The following is a 26205-nucleotide window of genomic DNA, read 5'->3' as shown; positions in this document are numbered from 1 at the left end:
TCACGCTCCCAACGCAAGGGAAGCGGGTTCGATCCCTGGTCGGGGAACTAAGATCCCACATGCCACATGCTACAAAGGCACTGCCAAAATAAAAAAAAGGAAGTAAATCCATGGTCTCCCTGAGCCACGAGGCAGGGCCCTCTGAGTTTGTCCTCAGCATCCTCACATTCCTTTCTGTGTGCTCTCCAACCTTCCAGTTCTCCCGTTTCCCAAGCTCCAGACACCCCCAAACCAAGTCTGCCCTTACTCAAAGTCCCTTCATCCTTCCTTCTCCCATCTTATTCTCTACTGAAGTAATCCCTCACAGGATGTTAGGAGAAAGTAAATCAAATTATGCAAAAGTGTGAATTGCTGATATCCCCTAGTCCTCCCAAAATATGTGCATTTAAAAATCTGTTTTGTAGTGTGATTATTGATTGGCTCCCAAATCTGAAACCAGTCTAAATGTCCAAGATGGAGATGACTAATAAAGCATATTAATCAGTGAAATCAAATATTGCTGTTGAAGTGATAATTATGAAAATGGATAATGCATATAAAGAATAATGTAATAATAAAATATAACCTATGCAAACTCATGTAAGGTGAGAAAAAACACAGATATATGCATATTGTAATTGTAATTGTATAGTTGGGGTATAGGCAAAGAAAATGTTGCAAAGAAATGTAAACAGTTCTGTTTGTATGTACAGTTTATGTGAGTAAATCTTGGTTGTTTTACTCTTTTTTTTAAAAGAGAAACAGTGACTGGCAAAGGAATTTGCAGTGGTTAACTACATAATAGAACAATTTCTAAAGCCAGAAGCACATGGAATCAACCTGTCTTATTTCATGAAAATACTAATTATAGGTGGTTATTGCTACTTTCTGAAAGTATGCAAGAGCCAGTGAAACAGCCTGAGGGTCCTACACTCTAGGGCCCTATATTAAAGAATTCCCTAAACTGGCAAGAGTATTTGACATTTTTATAGACTGCTCCAAATAATTCTGTTACTTGGGTTAAAATTTTTTCAAACAAAAACAGCAATTGGGTCACCTATTAATTTTTTGTCTTAGGAACATATCTTTTCATACACACAGCCAATAAAGTGAATCCCTAATGTGCTTTGGTTTTCTTAAGCATCCTTATTTAATAACATTGCATGTCCTACAAATTATATGACATACACTCTTCCACGGAAAAGAAAATAGGATTAAGTGGATAATAAATCTCCTGATGAGAAAAAATTGTAACTTTATATTGCTTTTAATATTTGAAGATAGTGCAGTCTAGGAGGTGCTAACTGCCTCGAAACAGCAAAACATGAAAACCTAATCTCGCGCAATTATCTCATTGGCAGGGTAAAAGCGTCTTAACAGGTGGTCTTGATGCTCTGGAATTCATTGGCAAGAAAACTATGAATGTCCTTGCAGAAAGCGACCCAGGTTTTAAGCGGACCAAGACACTCATGGAGAGAACCGTTTCCTTATCTCAGGTGGGATTATGTACTTTTGTGATTTGTTCTTTCGGTCAATAAAGTAAATAAATTTTTATTTATCTTTTTTAATAGATATTTTAAAGCACATGTCAAATTCAAATGACACAATATATAAGGGAGTGAAAATTGAGTTTCTAATACACCCCTTTCCCTAGCCACACATCATGGGAGACAACCATTGTTAACGACTTCTTACGGATTCTATCAGAGACATTATATAGACAGATTTAGATATAGATATGGATATAGATATGACTATATAGATAGATGTAGCTAAACATATACATATATATACATGTGCACATATATACATACAAACTTTTTCAACCAAATGTTAGCATACTAACCATGCTCCTTTGTACCTTGCTTTATTAAGTATAAATTATACTTAATAATTTCTTGAGGATGATTCCATTGATGCCATTTGTCTTAGTCCATTCGGGCTGCTATAACAGAATACTGCAGACTGGGGGGCTTATAAACAACAAACATTTATTTCTCAAAGTTCTGGAGTCTGGGAAGTTCAAGATCAGAATAGCAGCAGATTCAGTGTCTGGTAAGGGCCTGCTTTCTGATTCATAGACAGACGTTTTCACACAGTTTCTTCGCAGGGTGGAAGAAGGCAAAGGAGCTCTCTGGGTCTCTTTTATAAGGACATGAATCCTGTTCGTAAGGGTTCCACCCTCATGACCTAATCACCTCCCAAAGGCCCCACCTCCAAATATCATCACACTGGGGATTATGTTTCAACGTAAGAATTTTGGGGAAACACAAGCATTCTGCCTATAGTGCCATTATATTCCAGCTCTGCCACGTTCTAGCTACATGACCTTGAGCAGATGCCTTAACCCTTCTGTGCCTCAGATTACTCATCTGTACACTGGGAACATCAATACCTACTGATCGCTTTGTTGTGAGGATGAAATGAGTTAGCATAGAACCTGACTCATAGTTAGCACCCAAGAATGTTAGTTGTTGTCATTGTCTTTTTTATGTGTCAAGATGACAGGTAGAAATGGTATCTCATTGGAATTTTAATTTATATTTCTCTTACTATGTGCAAGATTAGACTTCTCCTCTCATACTTCCAGCTCTAAAGTGTTCCTCCTTGACAAATATGGTATGAAGAATTTAATCTATGTTTTGCTTACTTACAGTAGTCAGTAAAATTAAAAATAATCTTATCTTATTATTATTAATAATAATCTTTATCTTATTTTCCAAATACAAAACTCTAATACGGAACTTGCTCTTTCAGTTGACACATGACCAGCTCGGACCCCATAGTGTCAATCATGCCCCTTTTCCCCTTCCCGCTTAAGAGTCTGATACACCACGTCTCTCTATGTCTTATCAAAATCAGGAGTAGCAGATGCAGGACCTTATAAATTTCACAGGCAGGACAAACACATCTTCCCATGGCTCAGTGCTGGGAAACCCCGAAGGAGCAATCACTGGCAACAGGTTAGTGGCAGCTCCTGAAAAGTTTGATTTTTAGGTTATTTCTTCTTGACTCTTCCAGAATAACCCACATACAACCACTGTGATATTACAGCCCAGGTAGGGACTTGGCAGGATCAGCTAGACCATCACCCGCCTGATCCTTAAAGAAGAAAATAGATTTTGTATTAATCAGACCATTAACACTAGATGTTGTACAAATACAAAACAAAACCAAAAATAATAATAATAACCCAAGTATCAATGTGGCTTAAAATGAAGACGTTTTATCTTTCATTCCTATAGTGTTAGTGTTCGTGGGCAGCCCACATCTTGTGGCTCTACCATCTTAAAATCCTTTACTTCCAGCCTCATAGAAAGGGGAGAAAAATATGTGGGGGGCCATTACCCACTTCAACTTCCTTCCAGACAGTAATTTTTCATTCTGTCATTCACTCCACAATGCATTTTGAATGTCCACTATGTGCTAGGCACTGTTCTAAGCACTTGAGATACATCAGTGGTCAAAATGGATAAATATCCCTGTCATTATGGAGATTTATTCTAGTGAGGAGGGACAAACAAACAATAAACATTACCTCATATTTTAGAAGATGATGAGTGCTGTCAAAAAAATAGAAAAAATAGAGCAGAAAGAGGGTAATCAGGAATATGGGAGTGAGGGGCAGGTTAAGTATTAAGTCAGATTGTGAGGGAGAACTTCATGAAGATAGATGAATGACGTTTGAGCAAATACTTGAAGGAGATGAGGGGCTTGACTATGCAGAATCTGGGTGAGGCACATTTCAAGCAGCAAGAGCAGCTTGTGCAAAGGCCCTGAGGCAGGAGTGTCTGGGATGAACAAGGAAGAGTAAGGATGCTGTGTGGTGGGAGAGGAGTGAGCCAGGATGAGAGATGCTGAAGATGAGGCCAGAGTGGTCATGGGGAGCAGGTGACAGAAGATCGTGGAGGGCATTTGTAAGAACCTTTGACTTTACTGTTAGTGAAATGGGGAGACCATTGCAACGTTTTGGAGTGACAAGATCTGATCTTAAAAGTATCACTCTAGTTATGGTGTTGAAAATAGACTAGGTTGGGGGGAGGGTGAAGGGCAGGGAGACCAGTTAGAGTGTGTATCAGTCTACGTCCTCCCAGAAGCAGATGCCAAGGTAAGTTTAAACGTGCAAGGATTTTAGTGGTAGAAATGACAATGTGAGAGAAAATTGTGGGAGTTGGGGGAGAGCCATCAGACCACAATGCAAGTCTGATCCCAGTGGAGGCGAACAAGAAAGGAGACTGGGTGCAATCATCCTAGACTGCTGTGCAGTCTAAGGAAGGTTTGGCAAAGCCATGGGAGAGTCCTTCATCCAAAGTCCACTGACAGAGGAGTTTCCATCTCTCAGGAGAAGGTCCGCCCTAACATCCCTGCTGCACCAGTGATTGGCAGGGGGAGGTGGTAAGAGGCATGACCTCAGTGCAAATGAAGAGTGGGTTTCAAAGAGCCCCTTGGGGCTCTTGGTCGTTTATGCTCCCCTCTCACAGCCTCCTCAGGAGGTGTTTGCACGTGTCTAAACAAAGGATAGTGGTGGCTCAGAGCGGTGTGAAGCCATGAAGTTGGTGATGAAGGCTGGTTCTGGGTGTAGTCTGAAGGTCGATCCAGAGTTCCTGGTGGACTGAATATGGAGTATGAGATAAAAGGAAGAGGCATGGATGATTCCAAGGTTTTTGCCTGAGCAGCTACAAGGAGGAAGCTGCCATCAACTGAGAGAGGGACATCTGTTATGTTTTTCCTAATCCACACTAAATAACTCTGGACATCAGAAATGTTCATGCATGCCCTCCCTAAGTTTCTCATGCATTCTATCTTACTCTTTGAATAACATGGGGACAGGGTGATTCTCAGATCCCACTGGTGTAAGTTTCCAAAGCTGCCCTTCTGTCCCAATGTCTTCCACGCCAGACTCACTCACTGCTATTTAAACCAATCTCCTTTTCTTCTCCAGAAGGAGTGTAGCAGCAGCGCCCCAAAAGCCAGTGAGTTCTTCTTTAGGCCACTTTAATTTCACTCTCCATTTCTTGGGTGAATCCACATCATTCCAAAGTGACCGTTTCCCTTTACCTTTTATTGCATCCCTTTTTCCCCTCTAACCTGAATTAGAATTTAGAGATGGAAGTTGGTGTAGGAAAGAAAGCAATTTCAGTGTCACTTTGTTACTTTATTTCACCACCACCCAAGCCAGTGAGATCCGTGGGGGTAGCTGGGTTTTATTGTAAATGTTAACAATTCCCAGGGATGATTTGATGGGGCTGTTTTGAAAACTTTCAGGTCTTATACTTATTTAGTCTTAAAGACAGGCAGGAGGGAGAATTCTGTCTGCAGCCTGGTGGGTTTGGGGTTAACAACCTCAAGAGCCAAAAAGGAGAATGAAGCTGATTGTTTATTGACACATAATAAAAACCAAGATCTATTCTTTCATGATCTGCCCCTTGTGACCTTGTGGTGGCCAATGCATTTATGGTGCTCTTCACAGATATTAGAGAACCCTATAAACTAAGTGCCACAGTCCCCTTGATGAGGAAGCAAATAAAAGATGCTTAGAATCGAAGAAAGCAAAGGCAGGAAATTAAGAGTAACTTGTGGACTTGTGTTTATTTTACTGTCTTATTTAATCAACAGAAAAATAACGAGAAAAATGATCAACCTGGAGAGGAACTTGGTTCACAGTATTTCTCGAAACCAATCTATCAAAGAATTGATAAGCTAACATTCTTATTTATATTAATATTTATATTTATATTAAGTATCTGGTGAGGAATACACTATGAGTTTATATTTTGTTAATTATTTTCATCAAAGATGTTTAATAACCACACACACAAAATTTTTAAATAACTCAAAATCAGACCAGCTTATTTCTGATTTGAAGTCTGCCTAGGTGCACAAGTTGCAATTAATCCTGTCACAATAGATTCAACTTTCCCAGTGTACATAAAATTTGCTCATTATAGGAAATCTGGACATTTTAAAAAATAAGATTAATCACATACATGGAAAACACTTCAGTAGAAACCACTGTTCAGCTTTTGTTTTGCTTCTTTTCAGTCCTCTTCCTGGGTGTAGAATTTTTGCTTTGTTTTGCTGTGTACATATGAATATGAAAAGTTCAAAGTGGAATATTATGTAAAAAACTGTGAGTAAAATCAATGCAAAAAGTTATTTTTTTAGAATTTCCACAGTGACTGAAACCTGCTCTGCACAAGTACCAAGTCAATGCTCATCTCCCCCAACATCTTCCGCAGGAAATGCGGCTTTTAAGCGTACACTTAGTTTACAAACACTGTGTATTTGTGCAGATGTTGCGGGAAGCCAAGGAGAAGGAGAAGCAGAGGCTGGCGCAGCAGCTCACGGCCGAGAGGACCGCACACTACGGGATGCTCTTTGATGAGTATCAGGGTTTGTCACACCTGGAAGCCCTGGAAATTCTGTCCAATGAAAGCGAAAGCAAGGTATGTCTGTCCTGGTCATTTGAAGTAGCATGCTCATGAATACGTCTTCTTTCTTTCTTTTTTTTTTTTTTAATGTTTAAAAAAAATTTATTAAAAACACATACACACACACACACCAACAGGGTCCCTGTACTCATCTCCCACATTTGGGGTCTGAGGACTGTCTACTACATTAGAGCCATCTGGAGTGAATACGTCTTCTTAAACATGAAAGAAAGCCTCCTTTTTAGAGCCTCATTGCTGTGCTGAGGTCACAGATACTGTCCAGCCTGATGACCCCCCTCAGGCTCCATATTATTTTCTCTCTCTCCTGTGTCTAGCTGTTCCCCTTCACCAGCCCCAGGAGGGCCAGCATGATAGGAGTCATCACCACCCCCAATTCACGGCCCAAAAGGCCGTGCAAACCCTGGCTGTCAGCGCCTGGCCTGTGCCTCCCTTTGACGATGTAGTATCCAGATCAGAGGTGCCCTGCCAGGCCATGTCTTCATTCCTACCCAGTGGAGACAAAGCAGCTGGTATTTCTCCCAGACTGCAGGGTTCTAATATATTTAGTTTCATGGATGATATAGTTATTTATTCACCCATTGGTTAGAATGCCTGGGCCACAAAGGGCAGGATTATCTTACTGGGTGTTAAAGCTCTATTTAGTGATGCTCCTGAACAGAGCTCTGGGAAATTACCTCACAGCCCTGCACATTCACACTCTCTGATCCCAAGAAAACAAACATGAATAGTGGAAGTCAGCAGGGTTGGTGATTTCTTTTTTTTTTTTTTTAATGTGTTGGACTTTTTTACTAGCCTGAGGCTTCTTACAGAAAGGTTGGCATGTGTGCTGGATATCTTCTCTCTCTTTTATTTATTTATTTATTTATTTATTTATTTATTTATTTATTTATTTATTTATGGCTGTGTTGGGTCTTCGTTACTGTGCGAGGGCTTTCTCTAGTTGCGGCAAGTGGGGGCCACTCTTCATCGCGGTGCGCGGGCCTCTCACTATCGCGGCCTCTCTTGCTGCGGAGCACAGGCTCCAGACGCGCAGGCTCAGTAGTTGTGGCTCACGGGCCCAGTTGCTCCATGACATGTGGGATCTTCCCAGACCAGGGCTCGAACCCGTGTCCCCTGCATTGGCAGGCAGACTCTCAACCACTGCGCCACCAGGGAAGCCCGATTTCTTTTTTTTAAAAGGATCTATGTGTGTGTGTGTGTGTGTGTGTGTGTGTGTCCCCAAATGTGTGTGTTTTTATTTAACAAACACTTATATGGCATTTATATAATCACTAATCTAAGCACTTTAAAACTATTAACTCATCTAATTGTATATACTGCTCTTTTGTGAGTCAGGCTGACTGTAGTCTGGGGTGTTTTTGCAGTGGAGGCCACAGGGCAGTACCCTCTGGACCTCCTGGGAGGCGCCATGGGCCATCCCAGTGACATTTACTGGGGGGAGAGGCAGGTCCTCAGACAGGAGGCTGAACTTGGAAGTAAGCCTTAGAAGCGAACAGTGATTTTTGACCCTCTGTTGGCCTTACATTTGGACTTTGGGGGGTTGAGACATTCTTGAAGCCCACCTAGTCAGGGAAAGATGACCACTGCTATATAACAGGTAACCAAGAACCAAACAGGATGGACACACACACACACAAGTTTACAGAATTACAAGTTACTATGTGTTTATTTCCTTTTTTGTTATCCATCAGACATCACTGACAGTCTTGTGGTTAAACTGTTAACGGATCATTTTTTTTAAAAGCAAAATCATGACTCATGCAGATACCAAATGAACACAAATCAAAGAATTTACTTAAATGAAAGAACCAGACAGATGTTATAACCGGTTTGAAGGAAAAGCCAAAGAAGCACAAATGCATATGAAATAAAGCAATTTTGAAATGAATGTACAAATGGACACAAACCTGGTTTTTCCATAGAAGGAGAGGTTGTCCCTCCACTGGGCAAAATTCATTATTGTTTTGCACTGCTATCAGCTGTCTACATTTTACGGAGTTATAAAATTACTCCCATCGAATCAGAATCCAATAATCTGGTAAAGTGTGATCTGGAAAATGTAGTTTTCCACTGAAGCACAAACTTTTCCCCACAAAAGCAGGGTTTGGGGATCAGGCATTATGTGATCAAATGCCACTCAGTAACTGTATGGTTTCGGACCTGTCTTACCTCAGTCTCCTTATCTATGAAATGGGAATGCTAATCAACTTCGTAAAATTATTAAAAGAATTAAATGAGATAATCCATGTGAAGCTAGTTGCAGCATGCCTAATACATAATAAGCAGTCAATAAACGTTAGCTGCCATTTTATACATACACATGTATATGCATATATAATGTTGATGACATTTTATTTTTATATGCATTCTTATATATACATGTTATTATTATTGAAAACATTACAGGGGAGCATGGCGCCTTGAATCTATCACGGTGGTAGAGAGACATTCCACTCTGGCTGGTTCCAATGCAGATCTAGCTGTAAAACAGCCCCAGGCCTCTAGAAAAGAGCCCCAAAGGACTGATGTTGCCAGGAAGGCAGTTTGGTCCCTGGAGGGGGGCATTTCCCTCTGTTGGCATACTGCTCCCACAAGCTCTGCTTTTTTTCCCCAGCCTGGAGATTTTCATAGTTGTCATAGTGAGAAATGCAGAACTTTTTCTTGGCATAGTAATAATAGTTACTGGGTGTTATAATAAATAGTCCTAAAAATATATAGGTCAAAAACAGTAAGAGTTCTCACTCCTGTGACAGTCCAAGATATGAGTGTCTGGTCAGCAGGCAGCTTTCCAGCATTTAGGGATCCAGAAGCCGGGCTCTGTCCATCTTGTGGCTCCACTAGTCCCAGCCTAATATTCACAGGCTCCTGGCAAGAATACAAATGGAGACCCTACTGGGGTTGTCAGATTTAGCAAATAAAAATACAGGATGACTAATAAAATTTTAACTTTAGATAAACAGTGAATACTTTCTTAGTATAAATATGTCCTATGCAATATTTGAGATACACACTTATACCAAGAAAACATTCATTGTTTATCTGGAATTCAAATTCAATCAGACATCCTATATTTTATCTGGCAACCCTGCACATACCAAATATTTAAAAGTTAAAGAGCTTTTGGAAACAAACTCTTTTTTTTTAAATTAATTTATTTATTTTTGGCTGCACTGAATCTTCGTTGCTGCATGCGGGCTTTCTCTAGTTGCGGCGAGCCGGGGCTACTCTTCGTTGTGGTGCGCGGGCTTCTCACTGCGGCGGCTTCTCTTGTTGTGGAGCACGGGCTCTGGGTGCACGGGCTTCAGTAGTTGTGGCCCGTGGGCTCAGTAGTTGTAGCTCGCGGGCTCTGGAGCGCAGGCTCAGTAGTTGTGGCACACAGGCTTAGTTGCTCCGCGGCATGTGGGATCTTCCCGGACCAGGGCTCAAACCCATGTTCCCGGCCTTGGCAGGAGGATTCCCAACGACTGTGCCACCAGGGAAGTCCTGGAAACAAACTCTTAAAGAAAATATATTCTGTCATCCTTCCTTGACAAACGTACTTTCATAATGGCCTGGAAGGCCAGGTTCCCATTTAGAATTCTCAGACTCCTCAAATTTTCATATCACCCTCCTGCCTGCTATCTTCCCTTTATCTCCAGCTGTCTGTTGCTTCAAGGACCCTCATTGGCACGAGTGAGGAAGCCCCAGTTCAAGCACCAGCCACATCCCCTGCAAACGGCCACCTTTGTCCATCCCTTGGGCCTAGGAGTGCACACTCCAGTGGATGGTCCCACCATAAGGAGCACAGCCTGGGGATGAGGTCCATATAGACTGTGGACCACACTCCAGTGGATGGTCCCACCACAGGGAATACAGCCTGGGGAAGAGGTCCATACAGATCATGAAAGGGAACCTTCAGTCACCTGGAGAGTGATCTAGAACTGGGAGTGTGGGTTCTGGGTGGGCACATCCCTTTGGCCCTGTGGACTCCCCTATGACCAAGTCTAATGTATTGGATTTCACTGTCCTCTAGGACCTTGTTGTCTTCTTCATCCCACCAGCATAGGGAGAGAGAATATAGAGGGGACGTTCCCATTTGTTAAAAACTTTAACCCAGAAATGGTACACATCTCGTCTGCTAACATTCCATTGGCTGAAACTTAGACAGGGTGTACAGAATTATAAGGAATCATTACTACCTACTAGATTGATTCTAGGATGGCAACAGGCATGGCAACGTGCTGTACTATAAATCTTAAGGAAAAACTAATATTTTTATTGCCATTATATTCAATACTTAACAAAACCAGTAAACAAGAATCCTCAAAATGACACCCCACACCCCCTTTCAGGGAAAAGATTTACAAGGCAGACTGTTTACCCTTGTGTCCCTGACAACACTTAAGCACAGTGCCAAGCATATAGTCAGCATTCCATGAATATCGAGGAGTGCATGATTACTTATTATTTATTATCGGATTGAAGTGTAAAGATTTAATGCACATCGTGCTAGCATAATGGAATGAACTAGGAGGAAGCAAAAGAGATGCTGTAATAGAAAGATGCTGACCAAAGAGTACTTCACTAAAAATAACCCTTCCTTGGAGATGCCAAAAGCATAAAACCCCAATGCATTCACTCCTGGAGGATGGCTACCCTCAGAAGACACAGAGAAACCAAGAGGCCCCATATATGTGTATACATTTTCACTAAGCTCTGTACTTTAACATTTATTCAATTACCCATTTTTCTTTACTCTGAGAAAAGTGCTGTTTAGAAAATATACCTGGAGCATAATGATATGATGTGGGCATATCTAGGACCGTGAGCCCTAAACATGAGTGTATGAGCTGAAGTGAAGACTCTGAAGAGGTCAGGGCAGAAGGGAGTGGCGGCGGCAGCATGCAGGGAGCATTACTTCCACCTGCTGAACCCGGCGCCTAATGGGTTTTGTGTTGATGACTTCCCCCTGAACTTCCTCTCAGAGCCTTGGTGCCAGTTGCGTTACGTCCTGCTGATGTGCATTAGCAACTTTTAGGGAAATGGTGTCTGGCCTCGGCGATGCCCTCTTTAACTCTCTCACTCATCTGGACTGCAAGTCTACTACCGTAATCAATATTAAAACACAATCCAAGGAGTGTGGCAGCTTCTCTGCTGGCTCTCCCTCCAGAGCAAGTGTTTGACCTGCAGAATGAAAAATTTAAAACCTTACTACTTTATAGTCAGACTTCACCACTTTTTATATGGTTCTCCATGCACTGTGACCATTTTGGAAATTCAAATGGTCTTCAGAGTCACAGAGGTTGACTGACCATCTGTACAAATAATTTTTAAGTGTTTATGAAGGACAGTTTCAAAAGAGGGGTTCTGAAGACAGTGAACAGGGAGCACACCAGTTTAAACATCATCCTCTGTGCAGTATCCCTGCCCACCCTCTCGCCTCCCCAAGGGGCCTTGCAGCCCCCTTGCTGGGAACGCCCTACTGTCACTACACTCACACCTGGTGTGGCTGTTACCTGTTCACATGGGCCTCCCTCCTTGAGACTGTAAGATCTCTGAGAAGAAAAATGTATCTTGTACGCTTTTGTAACCCCAGTACAATAGAACATTTAGCAAGTGTATTTGTATGCTTGTCTGTAATATACATACAACTATTTATTTATATATTTGTTTACATACACTTTTTTATTGAAGTATAGTTGCTTTACAATATTGTTAAAGTTTGTTTGTTAGTTTGTTAGTTTCAGGTGTACAGCAAAGTGACTCAGTTATTTTTTTCAGATTATATTCCATTATAGGTTATTACAAGATATTAAGTATAATTCCCTGTGCTGTATAGTAAATCTTTCTACTCATCTATTTTACATGTAGTAGTTTGTATCTGTTAATCCCATACTCCTCCCTCCCTCTCCCCTTTGGTAACCATAAGTTTGTTTTCTGTCTTACATATATGTTTGTTTACATTATATATATAATTTATTGACCATCACAATAAATACTCCTGAGTACATCATTTCATTTAACCTTCAAAACAGTCTTATAAGGTAGATGCTATAAGTTCTCATTTTAGAGATAAGAGAACTGAGTCACAGAAAGGTTAAGTAAATTATCCAAAGTCACATAATTAATAAGTGAAGAGCTGATATTTGAATCCAGGGTTGACACCAAGGTATGTTTTCAGCCACTATGATAGAAGAGCTACCACCAACATTTACTTAGCATCTGCTGTTTGCACTTGTGCAATGTTCTTCACATTCGTTATTTCATTTAGCCCACAAAGGATCACAATGAAGTGTGGCTCTCAGTTTAAAACAGAAAACTTCCTTTGGGTGTATACCCAGAAGTGGAATTACTGAATCACATGGTAGATCTATTTTTAATTTTTTGAGGAAGCCAAAAACAGGATTTTGAAGAGATATATGCACTCCCATGTTTATTGCGTTAGTCACAATAGCCAAGATATGGAAACATCCTAAACGCCCATCAACAGATGAATGGATTCAAAAAGGTGTGAGATATATACACAATAGAATATTATTCAGCCATGAGAAAGGAGGACATCCTGCCATTTGCAACAACATGGTTGGACCTTGAGCACCTTATGCTAAGTGAGATAAGCATGATAGCACTTATATGTGGAATCTCAAAAAAGTCAAACTCATAAAAAACAGTAAAATGGTGGTTAGCAGGGGATTAGGGGGAGGATAAGATAGATGTTACTTAGAGGTACAAACTTGCAAAAGTAGTAAATAAGCCATAGAGATCTAATGTGTAGTATGAGGCATACGGACAACAGTATTGTACTATAATCATCAAACTTGCTAAGAGACTACAATTTTAATTGTCTCAACCACTAAAAAGAAAGTATAATTATGTAATGTGATAGAGGTGCTAAATATTGCTACAATGGCAATCATATTACAATATACATATGTATCAAATTAACATGTTATACACCTTAAATTTACACAATGTTATCTGTCAAATATATTCAATTAAAAACATGAGAAAACTGAGGCCCAAGGAGCTTATGTAACTTACCCGAAGTTGCACAGTTACTAGGCAGTTAAATCCAACATTCAACCCAGTGTTACCTCCCACACCATGAATCACCTGGGAGAACTGGGCAGAGCTGTACGTAAACATCATTAATGAGAAGAAAAGATGACAGTTATGCTGACCTATTTCTTTTTTTCAGGTTCAGTCATTTTTAGCATCACTTGATGGAGAGAAGCTGGAAGTCTTAAAAAATGACCTAATTTCCATTAAAGACATCTTTGCAGCCAAAGAATTAGAGAATGAAGAGAATCAAGAAGTGCAAGGTAAAGGAAAATAACCAGTTAAATAGCAAGACAAACGATTGGTACCGTCCTTACAAAACTGCTGTTAATAAGCACAGCCCTTTGAACAGGGGAGAATTGCTTAATTCAGGTGCTCCTCCTGCCCACTTCCAAACTCTCTGTGCATCTGCTCTCATTACAGGAGCTGGTCACATTGACCTATGGTCCTCCTGTCCCTTGGGTGGGAACTCCTGAGTGAGGCACCTTTATTTCTCTGGTGTCCCTGGCACGTCACAGGCACATAGCAAATGCATCTGGTCGAGTGAACAAAGAGCACAGTGCACTCAACAGGGCCCTGATGACTGGAGTTTATGCTCCAGTGTCTGATTTTTTACCTGCATGTGGAAGTTGTTGAATGTGGTTGATGTTGATGGTGAGCAGGTCTTTCGATGGATTTCTTATCATATTTTTCTTCTTCCTTTTCATTTCTGTGTGTAGGAGTTAGGGTGTATTTGTAAGTGGCCTACATCTCACCCAAAAAGTACAAAGGCACATGGTGCATCAAGGCGTGATTTGTCAAGTTTGATTGATTTACACTAAAGTGAGCCAAGTACGCGCTCCCAATACTCTTCCAGCCAGATGATGACATGACCCCAAGGAGACTAGAACCTATTTTGTGAGAAGCAAGGCTTCCTTGAGAGAGGAAAAGAGGTTCCCAAAGTTGGACGTGCTTAATGATTAAGTTGTCCATTTGGGAGCAGAATATAGTAAAGCATTTGCTGTGTACATGGAGAGTGATTAATGTCATCACCAAGCACTAGACAGTTGTTTCACGTAGGTTACGCTGAAAACTTAAGCAACCTTGGACACGCAAGGCTGGCTTCTCCTGGGATCATCTGAAGGGTCTTATTTGCAACATTTTCACTACTTACTTGCTATTTGTCCTTGAACAAGTTATATAACCTTTCTGAAATTCAGTATCTTACCTGTAAAATGGAGACAGTGATACCTATTCCTGAGGGCTATTGTAAGGATCAAATTAGATAATATATGCAAAAACATATTACAGAGCCTGGCACACAGAACTGCTCGAAGTGTTAGCTGTTATTATTATTAAAAGTGCTGACACAATTCCAGGAAAATAGTAAAGATGCAATAAGTTATAGCTTTTATTTACAATTGTACTTGTGATAGTGTACATGCATATCATCCACTCTCTGGAAGCATTTTGTGCCCAGACGTGTTACATATCTTTAATCAAATCTCAAACACAAGAGCACAAATGCTTCAGCCTAGATGCTCAGGGCAAAATTATTCTAAGCATTTGCAAACTGTCTTTTAAATACTATCTCCCGCTTTAGCCCCACATGCTGACCTTATGTGCCTTCAGTTTAATGAGATTTATGCTCACTGCATCAAAGTAGAAGAATCAATTATACTGAAGCATAGGAAAAGGTCAATATCAAAGAGACAGTTGGAGAACAATGTTTTTGAGCATTTGTGTGTTTCTACAAAGTCACAAAGGATGACAATCTTGTCTTTGCTTTAATAATGAAGAAACTAAGATACTAGCTGTCAAAGGTCATGCAGCTAGTATTCTGAACCCAAGATGAACTAATGTAGATGCCCCTTTTCCAGAGTAACAATCACCAAAAAGATGCAGGCTATTTTTCTTCAGTTTATGATGCCTGAGGTAGACCTTTGCCTTATTGGGGGTGTCATTCAGAACGGATAAAAACAGGATCCCAAATTCTCCCTAACGTCAAAGAAATATTGTTTCCAGTGTAAGTTAATGCAGTATGGCATCCCCAACTAGTGCAATTTCTTGGAGAGAAAACTTGATTCGATACTGTTAAATAGAAAATGTTACTACATGTGTTATGTTCCAGTCTTAATATAGAGCTTCAGTAAATGGAGATTTTTGAATATGACCAAAAAAAAAAAAAAAATTGAAGTCCTGAACAGCATGCTTAAGAAATGGTAGATTAATCTCTCTTTAAGTGATGGAACCCTGTTACCTCCCATAATATGTCCATTTTCCTAAAGGGCAGCTCCAGATGATCAAAACACAATTAATTTTAATTAACTTAATTTAATAATTAAATGTCATGTAAACACGTAAAGAAGAATGGGAGAGAAGAACAGCAGGGTTGTCATTAAATCAATCCAATATGATGGAGTGTTACAACTCCAGAAAGGTGAGGGATTAATTAAAAGCTGTCGAGAGCAATCTCATTAGTGAGGGTGAGCAGACAATCCAGTAGCAAAATTCTGGGAGAAACCACAGCATTCTCATCATATTTTTTCTTCTAAGCACTTGCATTCCTAAAAGCCCCCTAACACCCAAATAATTTATTTGGTACTCTTAGAAAATGTAATAAACTGTCATTTTTAGATAAATTTAATATTGGGCTCCTCTGCATTTAATAACATCAGCTAATGATTTGCATGTTTGTCCTACCAGCAGAGTGTAATTTTATCACACTGCCGTGGGTCTCTAATTTGGTTTACCACTGTTGTGAAGAGATTTTTAAAAGATATTTTCTCTTTTTATTGACTTGGTGAAGATCTTCTCGGCCACACGTACAGACCAAGAATTGTAGTAATAGGTATTGTTTGTTGCAACATTCTTTAACATCTGTTTTTTATTTACATCCATTTTTCTCTGTGATGATTTTCCTAAAATATCTGCTATAAGTTATTGGTGTATTTCTCTGTCTTATAGAACGAACGCACATTTAAAAGCTGGAGCTACAGAGAGTACGTGTATCCTAATTTAGTGTTGATTACTCTCAAATATTTTTAATCTCCCTATGTTTATATCTTTGTAACACTTAACAATATAGTTTATATAAAACTCTAGTGTGTACGAAATACTTACACATTTGTTGTATTATTTGCTCCTTACAATAACACTAGAGTAGATGGTTGGGTTTTATTATCCTATATTTACAGAGGAGGAAATAGAGGCTAAGAAGCCCTGTGACTGGCCCCAGGTCACAGAGCCACTAGTGCAGGAGCTGGGGAAGAACCTCCACATCCTCAGCCTCAGGCCAGGGCTCTTTCTGCCCTGCAGCACTGCCTCACGCGGATGAGAAGGACCAGGCAGTTTGGAAACGAGACCCCGTGGGAGTTGCCCCTCTTACTTTGCCTGCCTAGAGAGGATGAGACCAAGATCTCTGCCCAGCAGAGAGAGAATCTCAGCTTTTGATGGCCTCTCCATCTCTCTCTCTCTCATTCTCTCTCTGACTCTGTAGCCCTCCAGCTCTCCCTTTGTACATGTGACTAAAGCCTTCTCATTTTTGAAGGCTCTGTTCAGGCATCACCTCCTCCAGGAAGGTTTCTTAATACCCCTGAGAATTGGATCAAGTGTTGCAGAAGACTGCTCCGTCTGAGCACTTGCTTTATGGGTTTTATGATTTGCTTGTGTCAGCTTCACTGTGAACAAAGACAGCCATCTCTCCCTCTACCGCAAGGCACATGCCTCCCTCCCCCTGTGGCGGTCACCCTGTCCTCCTTGCTGTCCCTGAGCAAGCCAGGCACACTCCCTCCTGGACTTGACCCTGGCCGTGCCTCTGCCTGGAAGGCTCTTCCCCTGGTCTGTGTTGCTCATCCCTCTCCTCCTCTGGGTTATTACTCAAAAGCCATTTTCTCAGCTCCTCTCCACTTGAAATTCCTAACCCCCAGCTGTCCCTGTTCCTCTTCCTTGATTTATACTTCTCCGTAAAACTTCTCACATGACATATATGTTTTACTTCTCTAGTTTGTTTATTGACCTGCTCCCCAATGAGACTATATAAATTCTAGGTGATGATAAACTGATGAGGCCAAATTCTTTGAACAAAGACCTACCAGTTCTCCTGGCTGTCTTCACAAGCTGCTGATTAACCATTTTGTCTCTAAAACAGAAATAAGCACAAGCAGACAAGTGTTAGATACAGTATTTCTCACATAGCTTAGTCCTCTCTGAAGCTACTGCCTTCACCCACTAACACAGGCCACGGTATTTTCTTCTCAGAGGGTTTCTGAGATCATGTAATAAGGCCAGATGAATGATGCTTTTATCCCTCCACCACCGCCCCAAACTGGTGATACAATCCATTGTGAAATCAATTCTTTAGCACTTATAAGAAACTTTGAAAATGGCCTCAACTTGTAGATACAAATGAGAGATATAAAATTGTAACTTTTAAAGATCTCTCCTCTTTATTGCCCACCAATAATATTAAGTTATTTTTATTTCATGATATATATATAAAACACATTATAGATAATCAATATATTAGTATCTATGGTATAATATATTAGTAAATTATTTATTCAGTACATATTCATTTTAGCACCTGTTATGTTCCAGGCACTGTGTTAGATGCTCTGGATTCAGGAATGAGCAAAACAAATATTGTCTGTATCCGTAGGTAGCTTCCAATCTGAAGGGAAGACATATCATTACGAAATATTGTAGGACCAGGAAGGTGTCCTAGGAAACCGTGGGAAATTTCTCCAGAGATATAATGTTGTTATAAGTATTAAGATATAAGTAGATGACCCATGGAGACTAATTCTGCCTGCTCAGCACTGTGGCTCTGCGGACCTAAAAGGGTACCCTGAGTGTCATTAAGGGTTGCAGTGCTAAGCATAACAGTACCATAAGTCATAAACACAGTGTTGTCCCAGGGCTCTCAAGCCTGAGAAGGGTCATTCATTTGTCCATTCAGTCACTCAGCAAACAGCTACTGACCACCTATAGCTGTGAACAAGACCGGTAGGTCCCTCCCTGCCCTCACGTGCCCTTCGGGCCAGCCCAGGGGTGCCCCAGCTAGAGCTGCGAGCAGCAAGACTCCACCAGCCCCTCGCCCAGCTGCAGCCTGCTGCCTCGCCTCTGTGCTCATGCACGGGCACAGCTTGTCTTTGCCCGGCGGCTGGAGGGCGGGCTGCTGCTGCCCCCACTTATACTCTGACTGCGGGCTGTAAGGTTGGGGCAGCTGCCACATTCTGAAGGATGAAGAATAAATCATGCTTCTTACTTCTGTCATTTTCTATTTCCAGGGATAGAAGAAAAGGGAGAAGAATTTGCTAGCATGCTTACAGAGCTCCTCTTTGAATTGCATGTTGCGGCCACGCCTGACAAACTCAATAAGGTCAGCACCATATGAATCTCGGTTTTTGCTCGTTGGTTTTTTTTTTTTTTTTAAAAGGTCTCGGTTGTAAAATCCAGAAATCCACCTGAAATAGAAAAACCCCAAGTCCCAGTGGCACGTGGCGGGAGGGGAGTCCCAGGTCAGTAATTAAGATTCGAGGAGGCAACATCATGAAATGTGACGGCGGAGAACGTGCTAGGCTGTGTCGTGAGACCTGCGTTTTAGTTGCAGTTTCACTGGTAATTACCTTGTGACCTTGAACAAGTCGTTTCTCCTTAAAATAGGGTCTTATATCAGATCAGTGGTTATCCTCAGCCTAGAGAAGGAGAGAAGGTGCAGAATCACCAAAGGGCTTTTTCAAATTCCATCTCCCCTCCCCTCGAAAGTGACATGCCAGCATTAGGCAGAGAAAGCACATCTGCCAGAGCCAGGCCACTCACACAACCCCTCCCACTGGAAAGCTGGTGCTTCGTCGTGTCTAAGACCATCTGAGCTTTCACTGTCTGGGTTCTTCTGAGAGTTAACACTGGATGTTTTGCAAGTTCCTACAAGGTCTTGCTATGGCATTTCTTAATGAGGTCACTGATCATTAATTACTTAAAACTGTCATTTTTCCCATTCTCTCTTTCTTCTCTTTTTTTTTTTTGAATTTTTGAATTTTATTTAATTTATTTTTTTATACAGTAGGTTCTTATTAGTCCTCCATTTTATACATATCAGTGTATACATGTCAATCCTAGCCTCCCAGTTCATCCCACCACCACTCCCTCTCTTTCTTCTCTTTAGCGATCAGTGGTTGACACAGGTCCTCACTCATCAAGGTGGGTGAGGAAAGGGCAGACTGAGGCAGTGAGGTGGAGAGATGAGCAATTTCTTTATCTCTGGTAGAGGTCACTGATTCTGGCAGGTCAGTGACTTGAACACAGCAGGGAAATTGCCTCATTCATCTCCACATAGCACCTGCCGCAGCTCAGAGAGTGTGTGTGGTGCCTCCAAGGTCTCACTGGCTTATTTACATAGGTAAACCTTTGTCCCTAAAAGAGGACACACCAAGCATGGTTTGTTAGGTTTTGTCTCCCCCAGTCTTCTCCCCATTAACTTGCCATCAACACCATGACACATTAAACTTTGACATACAAGCTTTCAAATGAGAAGTAAGTTTTGCATAAGCTCAGATGCAACTTAAGCAAACAGCTTAAACTATAATATAAAAGCTGGTGAGTCTGCCCTTTCAAAATTCAGGGAGTAACAGATAGGGAAGGTGGTTTCTGCTTGTTCAAAAACTTTTAAGGCCACAAGTTGCTCAAACTGCACTCATGTGAAGTGAAACTCATCGCAGTTCTTCTCCTGTTCCCACCCCCCGACCCCGCCCTGAGAGGTTCTGGCATGGCTGGAGAGGAGCAGAGCCGTCCTTCATCTTCCGGCGTGATACATTATTAGGTTCATGAAATATTAAGGGCTTCATGAGACATAGCAGATGAGGAAATTTGCTTTAGCAATGACCCTGGCTAAATTTCATATATAAAAATATATATATGAAATTTTATATTGGTCACAAAAAGTGAAAAATATACTGTGGCTTTTCCAAAGTGACAGTCATTTTTATTCCTATCTGAGTATCATTTTATCTTTTTTTATAGATTTTATTTATTTATTTATTTACTTTTTGGCCACATTGGGTCTTCTGTTGCTGTGCACAGGGTTTCTCTAGTTGCTGTGAGCGGGGGCTACTCTTTGCTGCGGTGCGAGGGCTTCTCATTGCAGTGGCTTCTCTTGTTGCGGAGCACAGGCTCTAGGCGTGCAGGCTTCAGTAGTTGTGGCACATGGGCTTCAGTAGTTGTGGCTCACGGGCTCTAGAGTGCAGGCTCAGTAGTTGTGGCGCGCGGGCTTAGTTGCTCTGCGGCATGTGGGATCTTCCCGGACCAGGGCTGGAACCCGTGTCCCCTGCATTGGCAGGCAGATTCTTAACCACTGCGCCACCAGGGAAGCCCTGAATATCATTTTAGAATGCTTTCCAAAAATTCCTCTGGCCCTGCAGTTTTCTCTCCATACATTCTTTCTATTCTGTCCCTTTTTCTTACTGTATTTTTTACCAGGAAGCAACAACAAGGTGTTTTTAAGGAAGTTGAGGAATTGCCCCATCACTCTTTAAACGTACAGAGAAGCACCCTTGACTGTTTAGGGTTTGATCCAAGTCGTGGGATTGGCTTTTGTGTCTCCATATTTGTACAATAAACGTATTGCTTTGGTTGGGGGCCTTTGCAGGCCATGAAAAAAGCTCATGACTGGGTGGAAGAGGATCAAACCATGGTGCCAGTAGATGTGGCCGAAGAGTCAGAGGACAAAACAAAGAAGGAAGAAAAGGAAGAGGAACCTGAAAACCCCGAAGAAGACAAGAAGGAAGAAAGGAAAACTAAGACAGTCGAGGTAAACACATTACAGATCGTCCGCCTAAAGAGCAGTAACATGATGTTCATTTTATTAACAGCCTAATTTTAAGTGAGGCAAACCCATTTCATTTTCATTTATACCCTATTCCACACTATAGAAATACGAGTATTAATGTAATAAACACTAAAATTTCTCTATACCAGGACATTTTGTGATTTAGCATAGATATAGTAGCTTTCCTCCATAGCGTTACAGTTATAATTTAAAGGAAAAAAGATCTTTAAGAATATAGTTGATTTATCTTTAGGGTAAAATTCCATCTTATATGCAAATCTGTAACCATAACATGTCCTTATTCCCCATAACTAATGAGGTAATTGAACCGTTTTCCAAAAAAGAATTTCATTGCCACAGTTTTTATTCTGCAGTTTAATAAATTTATATGTGCATAATTTATAATCTGCCTATGTTCAAAAATGAGTTCGTAATAACTTCATTTTACGTTGAATTTTAATTTTAGAGAAAGAAAGTTTCAAATTAGATCACTCTAAAGAAAAATGCCCACTGAGGTCTGTTCAATTCAGCCTCCCTTCCACACGCTTTCACGAGTACCTGTGTGTTGTGTGCCCAGCACTGCTCTGAGAACTGGGGACCCAGCTGTGAAGAAGGCTTGTTATGCCCCTGGGACCTGGTGACACTTCTGTTTTTGTTTTTTTGGGGGGGTTTTTTTAGTTTTTTTTTTTTTATTAATTAATTTATTTGTTTATTTATTTATTTTTGGCTGTGTTGGGTCTTTGTTTCTGTGTGAGGGCTTTCTCTAGTTGCGGCGAGCGGGGGCCACTCTTCATCGCGGTGCGCGGGCCTCTCACTGTCGCGTCTCCTCTTGTTGCGGAGCACAGGCTCCAGACGCGCAGACTCAGTAGTTGTGGCTCACGGGCCCAGCTGCTCCACGGCATGTGGGATCTTCCCAGACCAGGGCTCGAACTCGTGTCCCCTGCATTAGCAGGCAGATTCTCAACCACTGCGCCACCAGGGAAGCCCGACACTTCTGTTTTATGGTAGCATTTCCACTTAGAAAAGTCTTAGGTACGCCCATTAATCTTTGGGTAAATTTTTTCAGGTCATATTTGTTTTGGGGGATCTTTTACCAGGAATTATATAATTGTTTTAATGTCACAGGATTTTTTTAGAAAGCATCTGCTCAATGAATAATTTTCTGACTTGCACTTTTTGCTTTCAGGAGGTATACATGCAGTCCATCGAAAGCCTGGCAGAAGTAACAGCTCGCTGTATTGAGCAGCTTCATAAAGTAGCAGAATTAATTCTTCATGGACAAGAAGAGGAAAAACCAGCTCAGGACCAAGCAAAAGTTCTGATAAAGTAAATGTTACTTTTAATTCTTATTTTTCCAATTTTATGTATACGTGCCATTCAAATGCACACACACACACTCGCGTACACCCTCAGCTACTAAAGATTCAGATTTCGTGTCAACTAATTCCATTGTTCTATGGTCATCTTAAGAAATAAGGACTCTCTTAAGAAATGAACCAAGTTAACGAGAACAGTAATAATTAGCTAGACGTTCCAGGAATTATTTATGAAGAGATTTAAGGGAAGACACCGTAAATCATTCAGAGCTAAGTGTTTGTTTTAATAGATCAGAATCTTGAAAGTACAGACCTTTGAATATAATTACATTTTCAATATGCCACACAGATAAAAGACACCTTAATGGACCTTCTCAACTAGTTTCACAGAAATATGCAAACACACCCCCACTGGTCCGAGGGACTTATACCAGCTCTGCATATTCTGAATTCTGGCAATGATGGTCACTAACGTAAGCCAGTTCACTGTGGATTGCTTTTGCATGCATATTTGCTATCATATGTTTATTCTTCAATAAGCTACTATTATTAGTTTAGTGAAATAAAAATGTGTGTATATATATAATGTTATATACATGAAAATAGCTGGTATGGAGCGTTCATTAAAATAGTTGATTATGGAGCTGAAGAATAAGCCATTAACTTTTACGCGTATGAGTGTAAGCTGTGGTATAGAAAATCAGCACAGGTCCAAATGCCCTCTCATTATTATATAGACACAGGAACCAAAATAAGAGCCTCCTAAAAATATATGGGTACACACACACACACACACACACACACACACACACACACACACACACACCTCAACTCATTCACTCACTTGCTAGCTAACCAGTCTTCACTTATTACTACATTTGGCATTGTAGGTTGGGGAGCAAATTTTTGGTGGAAGGACCTTCCAAAAAGTCATTATTAGTGTCTCTGATGGCATTTTTCCTCACTTGTACAGATTTGTGATCTAGTATAGATTTTCATATCTAAACATGTGAAAATCGAAGATATTATAAGCACTGCACAATCCTGCCCTTAAAATGCCTACAAAGAATATGTACTTGTCTCGACGTAAAGAAGGAAGAGGAAAGGGCAAAATAGGAAAAGTTTCAAGTATTGAGGAAAACATCTGAGTACTGTTTTATATTTGCATGCTGATTTGAAAGAGGAGGGCTGAAGTCAGAAGTTTCTGAGTATGGAAAGCAGAACCTTACCCTTAGCTCCTGTCTGACTCTCAACCCCTGATTGTCCCAACCTTACCAAGCTGCTCCAAGCAAAATGTAATAAGGTCTCATATATGTCTGTACAATAAGTGCCTTTCCACCCACCTGCCTGAGAACATAGGCAGAACTGCTCTTTGCTATCTCTTGGCCTTACTCCTGACCCTTTCTGCAGATAAGTTTTGGATGGGTGGGTGGATGGATGAGTAGTTGGATGGATAGATGAGTGGAAGGAGGGATAGATGGATATAGCTCAACAAACCTGAATACATAGCTTAGACAGAACCCCTATTTATCAGAACAAAACTTGCCTCTACTGACATCACTAGATCTTTTAACATGTAAGATTCTTAACTTGGAGTTATTCTTTGCTAATAGCATTTTAATCACTTCATAAAAGTCATATATACTTATTGTTAAAAAAAATCAGGCAAAATGCACCATTGTTAGGTAGATTGTTTTCAGTTTTTGTCATCATCTATAATGTTATGACAAACATTGCTTTGTTAAATATTTATATCTATCTTGCATTATTTTCTTGGGGTAAAGTCCTAGGCGTGGAATGGCTGGAATAAACATTGGGGTAAAGTTTTGATGTAAGTCTTAAAAAACATATTCTACAGGATCTTTATTTTGAGGCATCTCATAAAAACATAATCAAGATATGAAGAGACATCTGAGTTTGAATTTCTTCATCTATAAAATGGGAATAATAATGGACCCTAATAAGGTCATTATGCAGATTAAATGTGATTATGCATATAAAAGTATTTAACATAGTACCTCAGTGAATGTTCATTATTATTTTCAAATGAGCAATGCTGGAGAAAAGTCCCTTGGCAAGAGTTTTATACCCCCTGTGGAGCTCAAGCCTGGTATTTTCCTCCATACGCTTTTGCTTTGGAAAAGAGGTAGGGTGAGAATTAGATTAAACTGTGATTGTGAATCATGGAAGAATACTGAGGAAAACATTTCTACAGAGCATCTTCAAACTTGAGTTCCCTTCTTTTAAAGGGAATACTGTATTAATATCAATAAATGTATTAATGGTACAATTATTTTTCTTTATTAAAAATCCCCAAATCTCTTTTTTTCTTCTTTCAGATTAACTACTGCAATGTGTAAGGAAGTGGCCTCCTTATCAGAGAAGTTTACAAATTCTTTAACCACTGTTGGGGTAAGATTATGATACTGATTCTTTTTTCACCTTTTTGAGGGGGAGGCCTACAACGGGCTGTGATATGAAGTGGAGGACATAGTACCTTCTTTGAAAGCTCCACAAAGCAGAAGCTCTGCCGGGACGTTTGCTAAAATGAGGCCTGAGCATCTTCTCTAGCTATAGGCAGCTTAAGGCTCTCATCTGGCTGAGTTCTAGCCCTGATGTGACCATATCAGACATACAAGGTATTGGGTGGATTTTCAAACCTCTCTGGGCCTCATTTCCTTTATTTGTTCACTAAGGTTCCTTCTATTATTTAACATCTGTGATATATAATTCCACAGTCTCTAGTAAAATAACTCATTTTTACCCCTATAAGCCACACAAGACAAAAATGTCTGTCTTATTTACACTTCAACTTTGACCAAAAGAAAAAAATTTTACCAATCAATCTGTAGAAGTGTTTCTATTCTCAAGGCAACAATTTTGAAAGGTTCGGCATTCATTTGGAGCTATGGCTTCTGGTTATTTTCTTTAGAAATCAGTCATGTTATGTAACTCAGCCTAATGGGATTGGAGAAGATAGTGGCAATTATTCCTTTTCAACCTTTCTACTTTTCCTTTTACGGCCCTGGATGCAAAGGCAGATGATTCTTTACATGAGAAACAGCAAGTTTCACTTCCTGTTTTAGCTGGGGTGTTTGGGTTACAAATGTATTAGTTTCCTAGGGCTGCCTTGACCAGTACCACACACTGGGTGACTTCAACAACAGAAATGTATCATCTCACCATTCTGGAGGCTAGAAGTCTGAAAGTAGGGTATTGGTAGAGCCATGCTTCTTCTGAAGCCTCTAGGGAAGGACCCTTCTCTGCCTCTTCCAGCTTCCCAGGCATTCTTTAGCTTGCAGCAGTGTAACCCCAATTTCTTTCTCTATCTTCACATCATCTTCCCTCTGTGTGTGTCTGTGTCCACGTTTCCCTCTTCTTATAAGGACAGTAGTCATATTGGATTAAGGTCTGACCAGTACAACCTCATCTTATCTAATTGAATCTGGAGGTGGACTTCAACATATCTCTTCCTAACACAAAGTAACAGAAACAAGCACTAAATAATTTAGACAGAAAGGGGAGTTTATTAAAGGTAGTGGAGGTATATGGGTGGGGGACCCATCACCGGAGCTCATGTACCTTCTCTCTAAAGTGTTGCTATTACTGTGAC

The 26205-nt window shown here is 40.6% G+C and overlaps 1 protein-coding gene across 4 annotated transcripts in view; it reads left to right on the top strand.

Annotated features, from left to right (window-relative positions):
• FAM114A1 (family with sequence similarity 114 member A1) overlaps nucleotides 1-26205 on the top strand; it is a 78358-nt gene that overhangs the window by 31080 nt on the left and 21073 nt on the right. For 3 of the 4 annotated variants that reach the window (XM_082390690.1, XM_082390689.1, XM_082390691.1), the window contains 7 exons: nucleotides 1341-1475; nucleotides 6273-6425; nucleotides 13609-13732; nucleotides 18740-18831; nucleotides 21097-21258; nucleotides 22463-22602; nucleotides 24932-25004. In XM_082390690.1, coding sequence (XP_082246816.1) covers nucleotides 1341-1475; nucleotides 6273-6425; nucleotides 13609-13732; nucleotides 18740-18831; nucleotides 21097-21258; nucleotides 22463-22602; nucleotides 24932-25004 — 879 coding nt within the window. Of the gene's footprint in view, nucleotides 1-1340; nucleotides 1476-6272; nucleotides 6426-13608; nucleotides 13733-18739; nucleotides 18832-21096; nucleotides 21259-22462; nucleotides 22603-24931; nucleotides 25063-26205 lie in introns of those variants that run through there. The other variant, XM_082390688.1, reaches the window with a different exon arrangement.

The sequence above is a fragment of the Balaenoptera borealis genome (genome assembly GCF_965194805.1).
Source record: "Balaenoptera borealis genome assembly, chromosome: 4".
Lineage (NCBI taxonomy): Eukaryota > Metazoa > Chordata > Mammalia > Artiodactyla > Balaenopteridae > Balaenoptera > Balaenoptera borealis.
Note: the sequence above shows the minus strand (reverse complement) of the source record. Positions and strands in the feature narration are given on the sequence as shown.